A 19,450-nucleotide genomic window follows, 5' to 3' on the forward strand; every position below is an offset into this window, starting at 1 on the left:
GATGGCACAGTCGCATTGTGTTTGCCTTATAGTGTACAGTCTGTACACTCAGTGTGCACTATTCACAGCCTCACAGGATCACATTTTGGCTTTGTTTGACGGCTGAAAGCTCGCTAATTGAAGTCATTAATTCATATTGTCTGGAGCCATGGCCCGTATCCGACTCCAGTAGGGCTTTCTCCCCCTTTTTCAGTCAAATGTTTTCGACATTGAAAGTAACTCTACTCATAAGACCATTTTGAGGTCTGAAACTGAAAGGCAGAGAGGTTATTACCATGATGTAGACGTAACGCATTTTACTGAGAGTTTCAAATGGAGGCTGCTATACATCCTAACTTTGTCTTAAATTGCATACGCCCACGATAACGAATACAATAATAAAATGATCATTAATAAATAACCTAATAACGGAGAGTGTTGAGGGGGAGAGGAGAGGGGTGCAACATTACAATCGCTACAAGCAAGCATAGGCTACAATGAAGCCTGATTTACTTTTTCGTACAACGGTGTCGAGCGCCAAAATAGCGGATAAGCTCCCAACGCGTTGCTAAGCGACGCGTCGTGAGCTTGTATATCGGCGGTTGGATAAATTAAGCCAAAAATACAACGCCGCCCGTAACCGTAACACATCGCGAGATTGCCGTGCGAGATTCGACTTCCCAGTATGGAGACTAGAGTGTTGCAAAGTGGAGTCGGGTTTCTTCACGGAAGCTGCTCTGCTTTTAGAGGCTCTGCTGCCTATTTTGACAGCTAGGCTAGCTCGTAAACAATACCGACGTCCATGGCTATCTGTCCGAAAACTAATGAATGGATGCGCTGTTCTTTTGCGCACTAGTACCCGCATCGGCGGGTGTTGTCATCACCCGTGCCGCTTTATTAGGGTGCTTCTCTTTTTCTCCAGGACTCCTCAGTCAGAATTGTCGTTTCTGCAACACCTATGAGATCCTGATGCTGCCTAGCTGAGCTAACGATTCAATTCCATTGAAAGACATTTCATTGAGACACCGTTGGTAAGAAAGATGCATGCATTTCACTTGCTTGGTCTTCATCTGAGAATCGTGGTCTGTACGTATTGTATCAGTAGTAAGTACTGTTAACTTTTAGGCTATGCAAATTGGGTTTTGCCCTGCAGATGCAGTGCCAGTGATACATTCTATCAAAGCACATGCAGGCAAGCTACAATGTAACGTTTTGTATTCATCTCACGGCATGGGGTGAACATGAACCGTAGAAACCTATAGGAATCAGGATCGATTGTGGGCTAAATACACATTTCAATTCATTATGCATGGCGCGACAGCACCTTCTCACTTCATCACTTCATCAGTCATGAAGTGTTACTTGTGCAATACCGTATACTAAAAACAAATGCAACACACGAATTTGTTAGTATAGTCCCATGCAGTCACAGCCTGTCCATGTCGGGTGTCTCTGTAGGCTATATCTTTAAAAAGTTACTTCCACAGCATGCCTGAGACCTTAAACTGGAGATAAGATGTCTGTCCATCATCCATGCACGCTGTATTATGGGTCTAGGACTAGGTTATTAGGCCTACTATGTGTAGTAGGCTACGTTTTAAGTTATGATCTTGTAGTCTGTATACGTATTAGTCATGTTTCAGGGCTATATACGTATATGTTCTACTCTGTATAAGCAACTAAATCCTTTAAATGAGAATCATCACCAACACAGAAATAGACCATTTTTATTATAATTACCCGGACAACTCAAGGCAGTGAAATGAAGACTTGACCCACATGACAACCAAGGTCTTGACACAATACTGAAAAATATGGGTACCACACAGATGCCCAGCTGTCCATAGGCAGCTGTTTTGATTTTCTCCTTGTGGTGTTAGTTTAAAATGAATGCTTTACATCTAACCCAAACTACAAGTTTTGTGTGACTTCAACTCTCAACAATTGCATATAAAGCACTGTTATATTTAACGTGTTCTACATGCAGTCATTTTTATTGTTTACAATACAAACAAACAGCCTTCCAGAAGTGTTGATGGGACTACCTCTGCCATTTTTCACATTTCCAGTAAACATTACTGAATTATCTGAATAATATAAAATATATGTTATTCTTAGCCTTGGAGTGTTAATTTAAAGAAATAAAGAAAATATAAAATAAATAATCCATCTTGACTGAGTAAATATTCCTAGAAACCTAATTTTTTTTACCATTGAGCTAATAGAGCTTACCTGCTTGCTCAGGGAATTTAATCTTGACCATCAGGTCAAAATTCATATCCTATATCTAGGTGAGACATGGCCATTGACATGATCTAAATGTCAGGGAGACAAAATACAACCACTACAGTTGTATTAAGTTATATTCTATTAACATAATCTACTATTCAAATTAAAAAGTTACATAGTGCTGTTTTGATATTCTGAAGATGATGATGATTATTATTATTATATTTTTTTTTAACCATTTGCCGATAATTACATACCCATAATAGGCCAGGTTGAAAGTGGTTAAATAATACCTTGACTAATAATACACTAATTTATCTCACGAAAAAGAATGTCCACAACCTGATTACACTCTCTGGCTCAATTTTATATCATTGTTGACAACACCATCTTGTGTTCTTGAACAAGATCTCAGAACAAAGGTTTGCCTGACCAGTGTATTCTCTTGTCCTTTCAAACTATCATTCAAAGAACAATAAAGTTATTTCCATCCTCGGTCAGACATGGGTCCTTGCAATACTCCTGTTAGGATGATCTTACACACTCACAAGTAGGGATGTCCGGTATTATCGACCGATATTTGCATAAAAATGTAATATCGGCAAATATCGTTATCCTTTAAAATGGTAATGGTAAAATCGGTTTTAAATTTTAATTAATAAAAAAATCTCTCAAATTTATGATAATGTTTATTTTTGTTTGGAAAACCTTACATTTATGAGGCATCACAATAAAATTAGGCAGAATGTGTTAATTCCACGACCACATCATTATATCAGTATATCGAACGGTTGATATCGGTATCAGAAAATCGGAGTTGGACAATATCGGGATATCTGATGTCGGCAAAAAAGTCAATGCCGGACATCCCTACTCACAAGCTTGAGATAGGAATAATTATAACCTTTTTAAGTAATGTAAGTAACTGAAAAGGAATTGCAACCAACAGAATATAGAATATCAGGAATAACCATGATTAAACGAGGTTAACCACTTAAATGAGGTTAACTGAATATATTCCCTGTCATTAAGGTTTAATTAGTTTATTGCACCAACATCCCCCATCTAGGGACCACAGATGAAAATAAGCTTGTAGCTATATCTCGTGCAATACATTTACAGTAGTGTACATTGTTCCTGTCAAATAAACAAGTGAGGGGGAGGGGTGTGGGAACATATAGTTGCCACTAACTCCATACAAATTTAGATTAATCTATTCAGAAACCTTAACAAACTTTATTTTATGTCAACAGCGTTTATTTAGAATAGTTAAGTATAGCTTGTTTAAGTCCATGCACCTCATATCATCAGTTGGCTGCTTACACATTAGGGAATATGGAAGCATTGGTTTTATCTAGTTTTGTTTAATGCCCTTAACCACGTTCTTTCAATCCAATCCACTTTATTTATAGAGCACATTTAAAACAACAATGTTGAACCAATGTGCTTATTACAAGTATTATGGTGCTGTAACACCCATGTAAATAATTTAATGTAATGTAATACTTCATTGGAGGCCATAAGATAAATAGAATGTCTTTTATATAGGGACGCACAATTATCACCAACGGTATCCCTATATTTAAACTGATTGGTCCTCTCCTTTTTTTCCATCTAAACCAAATCTCTGAAAATAGCCGATCTACAAGTTCACAATGTGTTGTGTTGCGATGCATTGGAGCTTGTATATCTGCTGTTTTCACCAAATGTTTAGACCTAACCCAGATTATAGGGACAGTATAGGGCTCATGTCATTCATACCTGTTTATGCTGTAAATCAATAGTATTCTTCTATTTAACTCAGTTTGTGGGATAATCTGTGCTGTCATGGGGCAGGCCTAAAGTGCTGTACTGCGGCATTTCTTTTAGAGGATGTCCTTCCCACTTGATTCCTCTGTCTTTGTCTGACACATGCCCAGACCCAAGCGAGTGAATGCTTGCGTGCATGTGCGTGTGGGAGCGTGTGCTCACACACACACTGCAAAAAACCAGTCCCCTGTTATTCATATGATGACCCCTGGGATGGAATAACTGTACAGTGAGGAGCCGTGTACTGTCCTGATAACTGCTCATGTAATGTATTGTATTAGATTCATGGGCTCCTAGGGGGGACACTGTTACTGATTATATAGAAAATGACTAAACCTTATTAATCATATGAAACGCTAGCTTCCTTATTCTGGGGTGAACATTATGACGAAGGCAGATATTCAAGCCAGTATTTTTGGCACGTCACAACAAGACGACACATTGTAATGAAGAGATTTGGTATAAACGGGAAAAATGAGCATACCAAGTATTGAACCCTGGGGGACCCTGTCCTTGGTCAACGAAGTATAGGGTTTTAAGTGGTTAATCAGTAGTCTGTCATCAATCAATAATTCAGTCACGTTTGGCAGTAGCCAGATATCATACTCGGACATAAAATATATACCATTGGCAAAGAGTTTCAGACTCTTCCTGCCACTGATAATGAAACAACCATCTTATTTGGGCGCCTGGGTACCTCTGTCTGTGTATCTTCCTGTCTGCTGTTCAAATCGCTTTGAGCAAGCGTGAGAGAATGTGTATGTGCATTTTCTTTGTAACGGATAGATAATGGCTCCTAGGCTTGAATTTCTCCCAGCATCATCCTGAGTCGAAAGTAACTTGAATATGACCTGACAGCCCACATTTAGGTCAAGAATAAAGATGACAGCAAATAAGAACACCTCATAAGGGCCAAAGCAGATAGGCAATGAGGTGGCCAAAGGGAACCAGAGATGGAGCAGAGAAAGTGAGAAGTATTTGTATTTTAATTTTGGATATTGAAGGATCTGCAAGGTGATCATAGCAAAGGAGGGAAATAGATTGCATTAGGTAAAGAAGAGATGAGCTCCAACTGATCAGAGATGTGGCCGTTCCCTGTCCTTAGCCTTGGCTTTCCAGGAATCTTATTAAAATGCATTAGACACTCCAGGCTGCCCAGACTGCCTTCCCCCACATCATTGGGGTGCTTATCATCTCTAGAGCAAACAGACATGCTAAATAGTAACACTAGTAAAGCTAGTGCTGAAGTGTCAGCCTACAGTAGGAGGAAGCAAAGAGACTGATTGACAGGTGGTCGAGGGAAACTGAGACCCATCAGGACTTTCATATTCTGAGAGTGAAATTAAATTTACATATGATTTGCAAAGCGCAGTTTTGTGAACAATTTCTTCCAAGGTTTATAATCTGGAGAACTATGGTGGTAATCTGTGATTTGAGAGCTTCTTTTATTGGCATTAAATTGGATAGAGATTTAGTACTTTGTAGGATTTTAGAGTGATTTTAGAGTGAAGTTTGCATCTAAAGATTGAAATGCCGAAACTGTAACATACAAACATTTCAAAGGTATGATTACATGTATGTACCATGGATGGATGGATAGATGGATAGATAGATAAGATGAAATCAGATTCAATTCAATTCAATTCCCAGCAATAAAGGAAGACATATTCTGTTAATCATATTTAGTTTATGTTGTAATGTCTTAACATCCATTGCTTTTGAGAGGTCTTTCCCATATAAACAGGCAGTTGATAATTCAGTTTGGCATTTAAACACCGACCAATCCAGAGCGCTACATAAGGAGAACACATTCATTTATTGGTCCATTCATTTCTATATTATCTGTTTATCCTTTGACTATGCTGTACGGTAAATATTTGCCTAATGGAATATTATTATGAGAGTCAGGCTAATACTGAACTACGGTATGTTATTGTGATGCTGCCAAAGAAGATGGAGCCGTTAGATTGCCTTGCCGTCTGGTGGTTTCAGTAAAGCAGATAGCAAACATCATGTGAGCAAGGTCTTACTAGGTCATCTCAGATGCCTGTAGGGCTGTGCCAGTCCCATTTTTGGGATTTATTTCATTTTCCGCTACTACCCGGGAATACAAAATTATTATTATTGTAAAAATAAAGGATATTAAAAATGTATAAATGAGAAATAAGGATGGACTATTAAAAATAAATCCTTCTTCCAAGGCACACTGGCATAGGTTATTTGATGTTATGTTATATAAATACACTGCACTTTATCAGATCTTACTGTATATTACTACCAACTATTCACTGATGGCGGCAAATCATCACCTTTACTTAGAATGACCTCAGAGTACAATTGTGTGTGTGTGTGTGTGTGTGTGTGTGTGTGTGTGTGTGTGTGTGTGTGTGTGTGTGTGTGTGTGTGTGTGTGTGTGTGTGTGTGTGTGTGTGTGTGTGTGTGTGTGTGTGTGTGTGTGTGTGTGTGTGTGTCCGTCTGTCCATCTCCTTGGCCAACACGCACAGGACTTCTGGAATATAAATGTGAATGTTCATGTTCCCCATAGTCTAAGATGAAGTCATAATCTTTTTATTACATTTGGAACCTTAGTGACCTTTTCCTAATTTGAACATTTTCATTCTCAGGGAATATATTGGTTTACTCCTTTTACATTACAAATGATAAACAAACAAAATGATAGTTTGTCTTGATGGTCAGGTAACCAATTATCAGCTGCAAAACACAAGTCACACACATGCATATTTGCTTTAAGTATAATGTGATTGTGGGTGATATAATAATTAGCAATTTTCAAGCTTTTCTTAATTCTTTTTAGATGACAATATAATCCTTTAACCTATTGCACGTATATTTTTAATAATAATAATAATTATTATATGTATGATGGTCTTTGCCTACTAACTCTAATTTTCCGTGTAGCAGCTTTGACATTTTGAAGCTCTTGGTTTCCCTCTAGGCTGGCATAAATGGTATGGGGTAAAGACATGTGCATGATGTACCCTGGGGGTCCCAGTGTGCAGCAAGGAGATTAAGAATCCCCACTAGTTTTAGGAGACCAGTGTTGCCCTTGTCTTTGTGCATTGGAGGACATGCTTAATCTCACACTGTTTGCATGCATTCTGGGTGCTGTGTTTGCACCAAGGTTATGTACTGTAGTAGCATACAGTGCTCGTATTTGCTCACAATCTTCCTTGGTATGAAATGACAGACTGTGTTAGTGATGTGTACCTCATGAGGAGATGAATGATGGATATACTTTTAGCATAGGAAAAAATCAAATGAAAAGATTACTACAGTACCCATGAAAGGATATTTCTGATCTATTGCTATGACGGTATCGAAACAGTTAACATTATACAGTCACTTTGTCTGCTCCTATTTTTCTTAGCCATTTGATGTACACACTACAGTGCAACTTCGGACATCTGCCAATTGTCACACAGTATGTTATGCTACAGAAAGGATGGAAAACTCAAATTAATTTATTTTATATAAGCAGAAGCCATGTCACGTTACACAGAAGCAAAGCGCTCCATTCAACACTGTCATTCAACATTGGCTATTTTAGTATTCCTCCTCACAATATTGAAATAGTGAAGGTGAAAAATATTGTCATTTCTAAGTAGAAGAGTCACCTGTCTGTGGCTGTGTGCATACATGTAGTCATTTAGAAGAAAACAATTATAGGCTATGAAGCAGGTAAGGTAATACTTCTACCGTAATTATCCTCCTACTGTATGCAAGACAGGGTTGAGCCTGTGTTCACAGTGGTCGTGCTTCTGTGAATATCTACTGTAATCTGTATTGTTCTCTGCCCACTGCAGAGTTTGATCACAGAAAGTGACCCTGCTACCAGCAACAAATTGTGCTTGTTGGGCTGTCAGAAATCGCCCCGGGCTTTTTTAAAGGGCAGAAAAAAGATGGCAAGATGAATGGCATGCATCCTATATGGGGCATAAATCAATTTGCAAGCTGGAATTTCGTGTCTTCTTTCTGCCAAGCTAACCTTAGACAAAAGAGGAAAAACAACACATTTTGGTTTGTTTGGCCTAACTCATTCATCGCTTTTAAGAAGTGCCAAAAAGTCCCTAAGCGCCAGTCTCTATACATTTTTTTATTTAATTTAAATTTTCATTTTTTTGTTTAAAAAAAAAAAAAAAAAAAAGATTTTTTTTTTTTTTTTTTTTTGGTCCAATGTTATACCCGTCTGAAAAAGACGACAAAGACGTCGTTGGCGCTGTGGGAGTTGCTAAAAAAGAGGTCAATTAGGTCGTTGGCAGACATTGAGTTTTAGTTTTGCTACATAGCCAACATCAGCTAAAAGAAAGGGTTTACATCACATTTTGTACAACAATAGAACAAAACCGAAAACGGACTTGAGATCTTGAGTGTCTGTCTAGTTGTGTGTGCAGTGTTGTTATGCTGGGCATATTAAGTATTCCTCTTAAATCATATTGTTAGAATTTGTATCTTGTAGGCTTTAGGGCCAACAATAAGAGTGAAACTTGAGTCCATCCCTTCCTGTGGAAATCTTGGTTTCAAGTGGGTGAAGTAATGTTCAGATGGATTATATTAGCTTGCCAGTAGCCTAGTCTTCACTGGAAGGCAGCTGCTGGCTGCTAGGTTGTGGATTGATTTAGAGTCCCTCCATGACTCACTTGTTCTCTCAATATGCAGATGAGTAGACTTGAGAGCAATGCTCCTTTCGTTCCCCATTCCTCCTCACAATGTAATTTGTCTTGACACGAGGGAGGAGGGGGAATGCAAGGTTAAGAAAATATCCTGTTTATTCAACGAGATAAACAGTGACTTTTACTGAAGGCCTCTGAAGGACTCTGAGACATGCCCTGATTAATCACAGGATTGTATAGGTTACATCAATAGCACTGCAGGTGTTTAAGATTAAGTTTGTGGCTATTGCAGGACTTCATTAGGCCCAGCGTTCTCTCATGACCGGTCTGTTGGCTTTGGCATAAGGTTGATATGTTGTGATATTGACTGTATTTTGGCTAGCTATACTGTATTGGTTTAGTCTTAAATTTCAATTAATCTTCTCTTTCCCCCCTTTTTTCTACATCACTCCATCAGTTCCACCTCCTCCCCTCTTTGCCCTCTCCTCTACCTTGGCCCACACTCTACTTTCTCCTCCAACCTCTCTTTTCTCCTTTTCCACTAGCTCCTTCCCTTTCGGCCCCTCCTACGTTCATCTCTCTTTCTCCCCCACCCCTGTCTTCCAGTTGTGGCGTGGCGACGGATGTCTCGTCGCCTGTCCCCGAGGTTGGATGTTGGTTGGAGCCGGGGGACACGGCCTCAGCAGCAGTGATGCGCGCGTCGGTGGTGGGCTGCAGAATGACCATTGGGGGTCTCCTCAACGGGCTGCTGGTGTCGGTGGTCGCTGCACTGCTCTGGAAGTACTCTGCCCTGAGCGAGCATGCGGCCTTGCTGGAGGAAGAGCTTCACCTAACACAGCAGTCCCAGGAGCTCTCACAGGCCCGCATAGACTACCATGTGGCCCTCCTAGCGCTCCAGGAGCATGGCACCCGCATGGTCTGCACCGGTAAAATGCACACAGATCGCATCTGCCGCTTTGACTACCTCTGCTACTGCTCCGAGGCTGAGGAGTTTGTCTTCTTCCACTCAAATTCCTCCGTCATGTTGCCCAACCTCGGACCCAGGCGCTTCCAGCCTGCCCTGCTGGACCTGTCCTCTGTAGAGGACCACAACACGCAGTACTTCAACTTCCTGGAGCTCCCTGCCGCTGCTCTGAAGTTTATGCCTAAACCAGTGTTTGTGCCGGATGTCACGCTGATTCTAAACCGGTTTAAACCAGACAACCTGATGCACGTCTTCCACGATGACTTGCTCCCCGCCTTCTATACCATGAAGCAGTACTCTGACTTGGACGACGAGGCTCGCCTGGTCTTTATGGAGGGCTGGGGCGAGGGTCCGCACTTTGACCTCTACCGGCTTCTCAGCAGCAAGCAGCCACTCCTCAAGGAGCAGCTCAGGAACTTTGGCAAGCTGATGTGCTTCACCAAGTCGTATGTCGGGCTGTCCAAAATGACCACCTGGTACCAGTACGGCTTTGTCCAGCCACAGGGCCCCAAGGCTAATATCCTGGTCTCAGGGAATGAGATCCGACAGTTTGCTAAGGCTATGATGGAGAGGATGAACATCACCCGGGTGGAGAATGTGGAGAAATATGGAGGGAGTACTGAAGAGGAGAAGGATGAGTACATCGTAGTGTTCAGTCGTTCAACGACGAGACTCATTCTCAACGAAGCAGAACTGATTATGGCACTGTCCCAGGAGTTTCAGATGAGGGTGGTCACTGTGTCCCTTGAAGAGCAATCTTTCCCCAGTATAGTCCAGCTTATCAGTGGTGCCTCAATGTTGGTCAGTATGCATGGGGCTCAGCTTGTCACCTCACTCTTCCTCCCCAGAGGAGCTGTGGTGGTGGAACTCTTTCCTTATGCTGTGAACCCAGAACAGTACACCCCTTATAAAACCCTCGCCTCCTTACCGGGGATGGACCTGCAGTATGTGTCCTGGAGGAATACGATGGAGGAAAACACCATCACCCACCCAGATAGATCCTGGGACCAAGGAGGCATCGCCCACCTGGAAAAGGACGAGCAAGAGCGAATCCTTGCCAGCAAGGATGTTCCGCGGCACCTGTGCTGCCACAACCCAGAATGGTTCTTCCGAATCTACCAGGACACTCTGGTGGACATCCCCTCATTTCTGGAGGTTCTCAAAGATGGCCTGAAGATCACCAGACCAAGCTTAAAAAAGGCCAAGCCGGCTAGCACAGTACATCCAGGCCGGGTCAGGGAAGCACAGTGTCAAACCTCAGTCCAAGCCACCAACGAAGCTAAACTCACGGTCTCCTGGCAGATCCCATGGAACCTGAAATACCTGAAGGTGAGAGAGGTGAAGTACGAGGTGTGGATCCAGGAACAGGGAGAAAACACCTACATGCCTTACATCCTACCCCAGCAGAACTACACCTTCTCAGAGAATATCAAGCCCTTCACCACCTACCTGGTCTGGGTCAGGTGTATCTTCAACAAGAATCTTCTGGGACCCTTTGCAGATGTTCTCATGTGCAGGACCTAGACAGATCTCATAACCTCTGAACTGGACATTGTACTGTTTCATACATAATGTTTGGGTAATGCTTGTTTCAGACAATCACATATTGAAACAGAGGACAATTTAAATACAGCTGGAGTGGTAACTTTAGTATACTGTACGTAATATGACGTCACAAAACGAAGGCACAGAAGAAGATGAGTACAGTGTGACTCCACTATTGACAAAGACTTAAACCACGAGGACTGAGCTACATTAAATCCAAGGAAATGGATTATGAAAGTGTAATGTAGAATATAGCCTATCTTCTGTGAAATTGAAGTAAGAACGTTATTAATTAAAAAAGGCTCAAGATTATAGAACTCAAATCAACAGGTTTATCTTTGAAATAATCATGTTAATTTGTTTTGTTACTAGTCAAAGCCTGATCCTTTCAATATTTCCATTGTAGGCTTTTCTGTGGAGCACAAGTAATAAGTATAAATTCAGTTTTGCAGGGTTTTATGTGTGCATTTTCGGTCTTAAGCAATTCTACTGTGTGAGTGAGACCTCTTTGGCTTTGTTTACTTATTGATTTTTTTTAAAGTTACATTATTATTCACAGAATTCTGCCAAAACCAAAGTGAATTTCAAAATAATATCAGCCAATATTATTCAATATTATTAAGTCATTCATGCTGAGATTTTTTCTTGTATCATGCATTTCTCTGTGTATGCTTCTAACCATTTGAGTTTCATAAAATGTATTATAAAAAATGGAGCAAATGGAAAGTTTATACATTTTCTGAAGAATTATTTGTGGATGTTACAGTACAAACGTTTCCAAGGCCGGAAATTAAATTGTTTTAAATATTATGTACTGTTCTTTAATGACACTGGATTTGAGTAGTTCTCTGTTTTGTAATGAATGCAGAGAGACACAGTCCTCTGTGTTGCTCAAAGACATGCAATTAAATAACTCTACAAATAAACTAGAATTCATACTGGCTAATTGGCACTAATTGTGCTGTTAATTACATTTTCTACACAATCTATTAAATTGAGGATAAATAGCCTTTTGGCTTTTTCTTATTTCTTTGGAGTGATAGAAGTAATCTTATACTCCCAGCGCTTAATTACTTGCACAAGCAGAGCGTGCAAGTAATGTTATCAGTCAGGTGCTACTATGAGCATATGACGTGATGAATATATGTACCAATGCCAGGGTATAATTGGTTATCGATGGTGATGTAACGATGACATGTTTCAGTGTCGGCCGGGTGGACTAAAGGTAATGCCCCTATGTATACAATACATGTATGTAATATTATCTGACACTACTGCCATGACAGGCATAAGTAATCATTACTGTACTTCAAAATACTACTTTATTTCCTCCAAAAGCAAGGTACGTAGCAAATAGCTAAACCTAATAATTCAATATTGCAAACGTTCTTTCACAGAGAAGCTGAGATTTGAGAGTTTGGGGTCTTCAGTACTTGCACGCTCTGCTTGTGTGCAGTCCTAGTTATACATATTATTTGTAAAGCACATTTGAATTGACAGTTCTTACCCAGTACTTTATACAGCACATGAATAATTGCTAAACTACAGCATAGTCCCTCTTCCTAGTCTAACAGTTTTTTCCCCTGTATATGTCGAATCAAACAAGTAATGCTGTTTTTCTTTTTAAACATATGTTTATTGATTTTCTTTACAGTACAAAGAAGTATTTTCAAAACAATTGACATATATTCCCCCCCCCACATCCCCATGGCAGCACAAATACAAACAAAATCTTATCACGAAATGTTTTGACAACAATAAATACAGAACAAAAATAAAAACGAAAATAAAACACATTACATACAGTTAAACAAACAAATGCACAATGTCCGTCACAGTTCCCTACCCCCACCCCACAGCTGACTACTCCAATTAACCACTATACCAAGTAATGCTGTTTAATTTCACTGCCTTGTGGAAACACCCTGTTAAGATAAAACTCCCACTTCTGCCATGGGCTCCTTTCCTCCCCTGAGGTTTTCTAGTCAAGAAGAACACGTTTTCTTGCAAGATTCATGGTGAGAAAAAACAACTGGAGCCTGTTGAAGCTGCAGCTGTTTTTGTTGTACTTGCAAATGATCTGGTACTTTGTTTGGTACTCTGTTTTTAGAAGTGTGTAAACTAGAAGTGTAGGTGAATAATTGGTAAAAATATAAAAAGGGCTACATTTTGCCTCTTTAATGACATATGTTGATAATTATACACTGCCAACGATGCGTAGAGTTGAGTCCATGTGCCACTGTTTTAAAACATGTCATTTTTTATGTATTTTATCCATGGCCAATCTTTTTAACATGAGAATTGTTTGGTAAAATGTTTGCTGGCCATTTTGAAGATCATTTAAAGTTTAGGGCAGGCTACTTGAAGTATTCCTAAAAAAAAACTGAACTAGGTAGAATATTTGCCATGTTTACCTTATGGTTTATTGAATTGAATTATATTTATTTATGTAGAAGACATCAAAGTTCTCATATGCAGTATTGACTATGTTTGCGTGAGAGATTATTTATTTTTGAACCATTGCTCAGTGTGATGAATATGGTGTTTTAGATTCGTATGTGTTTATATTATAGTTGTATGTCTGCCTCGCCCCCTACTCTATCAGAGAGACATTATATTTGAGTTCCAGAAGTGAGAGAGTGCATAGCTTACCCTTTGTTTTCTACATGAGCAACAAGTATAGGAATGTTTTGAGTAATTGTGATTAAATAAAGACTATTTCTTATGTAATACATTTCTCTATTCTGTTGATGGTCATTTTCTATTATATGGTGTAAGAAAATGGCCTTCTGCACACCTACAATGGACAGGTACGTCGGATAACTGGAACTGGTAAGTAGAGAAAAAGAATCCCGCACACTGTCTTCACTTGAGATGCCTGACGACCGAAACGTTGCTCAATAAAATCTAAACTCAAGTGAAGACAGTGTGCGGGATTCTTTTTCTCTACTTTTATATGGTGTCAAATTAATCTGGGATCTTTTTATAGTCTATATACCCAAGTTAAAAAAAATTCTGAAGAGCCTCTGTAGTCATTTCCCATGGAGAAATCCTATTCCTCGGAATGTTTGCAGGTCTCCTTTAAAATAACTGATGATCACCTTGATTATCCTTAGGATACAAATGGAAACATTATTGCAACCCATTATTAGGCCATTGTTTTTTAGCATGCTTTTAAAGCAAAATGCAAAAAGCATCCTGCAGATGGAGAATATATGCTCAGCATGGACGGATTGACCTAGAATATTGTAATGACCGTTCAGTTGCTGCTTCAAAGGAAAGGCCATGGCGACTTGTGATAGGTATTCTCTTTATTTATAATACAATGTGTTTAGAACTGCCAGCCAGCAAACTGGTGCTCTGGGAACCAACACACGGCCATCGATCACGAGGACGCCCCGTGCTAACATACGTGGATATACTCAAGAGCGATGCAGGAGTGCAAAGTACCAACGAACTGGCCGGATGTATGGAGAACCGAGATGACTGGAAACGACGATGGAGGGCTCGTCTGAGGACGACCTAGAGAGATGTGCCAACTGTCTTCAACCACTCACTGAAATATGGAGCACCGAAGGGAGGGGCCGCTCCCTGCATCTATTCACACAAAATACAGAATCTCACATACATTCTTACCCAAAGAACTTAATGAAATGACAGTAAAACAATAATTAAAAGTACTCCTGATGCATGCAGGGAAGTCCCTCCCTGGTCCTGGGCTTACCCGACAGAGGCTGAACGGGGTGCATACTTAGTTTAAACTAGTCATTGGTTAGACATGGGTTAAGGTTAGGTTTAGGTGTGCTGCCCCGTGGGAGGTTAGGGTGAGGATTTGAGATAGGTTGTAGTTGTAGGACTAATGACTAACCTCCATAACATCTGTATGAGCGGTTTATCCAATAGCCGCACTCTGGTCCAGGATGGCATACGCTTCTGGCCACTTACTAAGTGAAGCTGTCCATTGCTATGCTAATGTATGTAATGTTAGGGACAAGTTGGTGGATGCATATGAATTATGTGTCAAATAGACATTTGAAAGTATAGACTATTTGAATATCTACATGAATTCTCTGACACATACTAAACATATAACAGCAAAAAGACCCTGCAATATCCAGTCAATAATCTCAGCTCTATAGAGCAGCCTCCTTCTTCTTTCTACCGCCTCTTCCTCCCCACCTCTTTGAATCGTGTAGTGTTCTATGTACCCAGGGCCATTTTCTGCTAGCTTAACCACAGGGACACAATGCAGTGTGACAGGTGCAGATGGGCAGCACTGAGGTAAGTGACAGTGGCCTTCCCTGGAGTGGGGAAGGGAACACAGAGGTACTGAGAAGGGAGAGAGAGAGGCTGGCTGTGACGTTATATAGTCTGATTGTGTGTGTGTGTGTGTGTGTGTGTGTGTGTGTGTGTGTGTGTGTGTGTGTGTGTGTGTGTGTGTGTGTGTGTGTGTGTGTGTGTGTGTGTGTGTGTGTGTGTGTGTGCATATGTGTGTGTGTCACTGTTGGGTGGAAACCTTGTATGTCCAAAACTGTAGCATTTCAGGAAATGGAAAAAATAACCTTAATTGTTCTAAATGGATCCAATGTAATTATTATCAAAGGCTCTTGTTAATACTTTTCATTGATTCATATATTCAAGTCTAACTCATGATGATTAGGTGATGTAAAACAAACCACAAACATTAAATGCCATTAACAGAGAGATGACGTAATGAGGCACATTATGACGTACATTTTCCATCCATTGTCAATGACGTTTACAAAACAAACATTGAACTAAAGACAAACATTAAACCTGTGTATGCGCCCCTCAAAAACAAATGCAAAAATTGCAGATCTGCAAGCTCATAGCACCTTGGATTGTGACGTGCAGTGGGCTTGTAGATCTGCTATTTTTTCTACTTTTGTGTACTATTGTAGTATGAGGCAGTAGGGAATTAATTGACGAAAAATCATGAACAGTTGAAATATGGACATACGAGACCCCTGCCCGACAGCAATGATATAGCTTCAGTGAACTACATGGTGGATATAAAGGCGTATTTACATTGACCTCATCTCATGTTCTTTAACATCAGACAAAGTACTGTAAGGATTTCCTGCCCCCTGACAGGAGATGAGGAGGAGCTGAATATGAAGGTCAATGGATAGACTGTAAAAGGGTCAATGTTGAGTGGTGGTTATGATCAGTAATTCCTACACCGTCAGCGGACATTATAGGTCCTGCACAGTGTGTCCAGGTAGCACAGCACTTGCCTTTTGACCACAGCACAAGGTCATGGGTTAGATCCCGGGCACCGCCAACTCAACGTATTGGTAATGGTAGCACATGTAGTTTGGGTGCAGCAAGTCGTACTGGGCTGATGGTAGGTGTTGCGCTCCACCTCAGCAATCAGTGTCACAGGGGTCTAGCGAATTGAAACAGGGATTGACTACCGCGGTCTCAGCTGATACTGACAATAAGCCTCTCCGACCTACATACCGTACTTGTCAGTCTCTACATTTTCCCCAAGATGGACTGTGGTTGGTATCCACACCTAACATGAGTACGAGTTAGCTCCTGGGGCATGGGTGAATTACTCTTTTAGATCCCTAGCCAAAACAAGTTAAATTGCCTCAGTTGTTGTCTCCTCATCACTACCTTACAGTTACAGTTACATGAAATCAACCTAGCTGTTTTAATACTCCCTTTCACGCTCCATCAACATTTTTATTAGCTGTTGTGATACAGTGCAGAGAGGGAGTGGGGATGGTTGTGACAGCATTGTAGAAGATTATGAACTGCCAATGGAGCTCTTTGGCAGAGGATGTTGCTAGGATACCGTCCGTGCTAATAGGACCTGAAAATGTAGGTGAATAACAAGTAGCCAAAATCATCAGGGGATCTCTTTTCTTCAAATCTTTATCTAACAAGTTTGGCCAACACAACATGCTGGAATTAATAATCAGTAGAGGTAAGTACCGGTAAGTATAAGTAAGTACTAAGTGCCACTTCATGCAGTAGCATGGTTTAAACACACTGACAAATTAAGTGCTTCACATAACAGATACAACCAGATCAATCATATACAGAGTACATTACACATGACATAACAGATAAACAAACATTAATTTATGAAAAGGCTGGCCTAGCTGCCTCTAAGGTGTTTTTTTAAGCGGTGCTTGAAACATTCAACTGGTTCGGCTGATCTAATACACTGCAGGGTCAGACGATTCCAGAGAGTAGGGGGCTGGAATGACAGATGGATATAAGACCTTGTATTGGTCAGACGTGGTCTCGCAGTCGTGCATTGACTCAACAGCCGTTATGTAAGCCATGCACCACCTTATAGTCTACAATAGAGGGAATGCACATGCCATCATTAATTCATTATCATAACCGGAAGTTATGCGGGAACGCCTACAGAGTGGCAAAAAACTACATTCTGTCCTTGACAGTTCATACATCCAAACAGAAAAGTCCTATCTGATTGCATTAAACAACGTTAAATTCACTTTGCCACTCGATTTGCCATTCACTTGCATGCGCATACCCTCTATAGCAATGATTCTCAAAGTGGGGCCCTCAGGGTTGGGAGAGGAGGTTCCAAAAAATAACATCCTCACGGGTCATTTCTTTCACTCTCAGTGTTAAATGAACACTGACGACCTTACGAGGCAGAGAGGTTTACCTTTTTGTTGAACTACCGTACTGCTGTGGGGAGAAGGGCTGTGAGGTTCATCTGTATGCAGAAGGAGGAGAGGACACTGGAGCACTGAACAGCACAGACATGTTAAGCCTTTTATTAGGTGCTAGTATACAAAAATGACTAACGTTTCGACCTATGCGGTCTTCATCAGAGTCCTGTTAATCTGTATGGATTTGAAATCAGGGTTGTGTGTTATTGACTCCCTCTATCTCTGTCTCTGTCCAAGTGTCCATCTGTCTCACTCCTCTCTTGCACTCTCCTTCCCAAGTTCATACATACGCGCACGCACGCACACACACACACACACACACACACACACACACACACACACACACACACACACACACACACACACACACACACACACACACACACACACACCAGCATCTATGCTTTGAACTGGTGCTAAAGCTTTTTGGTCTCTTTCAGTATCTTTTCTTCTTACCTCTTTGATGTGTGTTAAGAGGTTAAGGTGACTTGTGGGATTTGGCACGTCGAGGGGGTATATGAAGTTCATGGCTGAGAATTGATGTTATCAACACACAAGTTCACACTTCATCAACTCCTTTCAAACTCACGTCCCTGTCATATAGACATTTTCAGAAATAGCAAAAGTAGCAGATCTACAGTTAAGCTCACAACACGTTGGAATGTGACACATTGTGGCGTGCTGCTATGACACATTGTAAGCTTGTAATGTTTTCACTATTTCTGGTATTTCTTATTTTGTGCGTTATAAATTGCTTTATATGTGTGGATTGATTAATTGAAGGAGCTACAACAAACAGTAGCTGCTATCTAAATTATGCTCATGTCATACAGACATGATGAATGTTTTAAGTCACATGTTGATCGTTGGTGCAGACAGATGAAAGATAGTTTAATATCACTGTTCATGTTGGGTGTGGGAAATTGGGAATTATGGCATATGCATAACTCCATTCAGGCATTTAGAGAGACAAATAGTGTGAGAAATAAGTACACAGTATAGTGTGTGTGTGTGTGTGTGTGTGTGTGTGTGTGTGTGTGTGTGTGTGTGTGTGTGTGTGTGTGTGTGTGTGTGTGTGTGTGTGTGTCAGACATCACAATGATGCACTGCTCATCATCATTATGGAAACGCACCTGAGGGAAGAATAGTGCGTTGTGTCTGGTTAACGAGACAGCTTCCAGTGGGCTTTAGGTTCACCTCTTCATAGTGATGGATGGTTGCTGAGACTATGGCTGTGTTGTTTTCCTCGGCCCCTGGCTCTGTCTGCTCCACTGTTCTCGGCTATTCTACTCACTTCTGTCGCCTCATTTAGTTTGCTTTCTAGTCGCTTCTCTCCCCCATCTCCTTGGCTTCTAGATTCCACTTGCTATTCTTTGTTGCAGGTCTGGCTCCTCTCCTTGCTTAAGCACCCCTCCCCCTCCTTCCCTTTTCCCTTTCTGTTTTCCCACCCCATGCCATAATTTCCCATCCTTTCCATTCCAACAACTCTCTCCATCTATCTCTCCGTCCCGTCCTCCGAGCCCAGAGAGTAGGCACAGAACAGATATCAGCATAAATAAGGCATGAGGAACGAGGTGGTGTACCATTACAACACACAGGCAACACACACCCAC

General features: G+C 40.8%; 1 protein-coding gene across 3 annotated transcripts; it reads left to right on the forward strand.

Annotated features, from left to right (window-relative positions):
- Window positions 1-684: 684 nt before the first annotated feature.
- Window positions 685-13,887, forward strand: pomgnt2 (protein O-linked mannose N-acetylglucosaminyltransferase 2 (beta 1,4-)). 3 transcript variants are annotated; one of them, XM_080769045.1, is made up of 2 exons: window positions 685-1,010; window positions 9,106-13,887. In XM_080769045.1, exon 2 carries the CDS (start codon window positions 9,340-9,342, stop codon window positions 11,134-11,136), a length of 1,797 nt encoding a protein of 598 aa, XP_080625171.1. In that variant the 5' UTR covers window positions 685-1,010; window positions 9,106-9,339; the 3' UTR covers window positions 11,137-13,887. The 3 variants fall into 3 exon arrangements, with proteins under 3 accessions (XP_080625171.1, XP_080625172.1, XP_080625170.1); XM_080769046.1 differs by having other exon boundaries at window positions 9,194-13,887; XM_080769044.1 differs by having other exon boundaries at window positions 9,255-13,887.
- Window positions 13,888-19,450: the final 5,563 nt, after the last annotated feature.

Source organism: Protomyctophum bolini (genome assembly GCF_963924005.1).
Source record: "Protomyctophum bolini genome assembly, chromosome: 7".
Lineage (NCBI taxonomy): Eukaryota > Metazoa > Chordata > Actinopteri > Myctophiformes > Myctophidae > Protomyctophum > Protomyctophum bolini.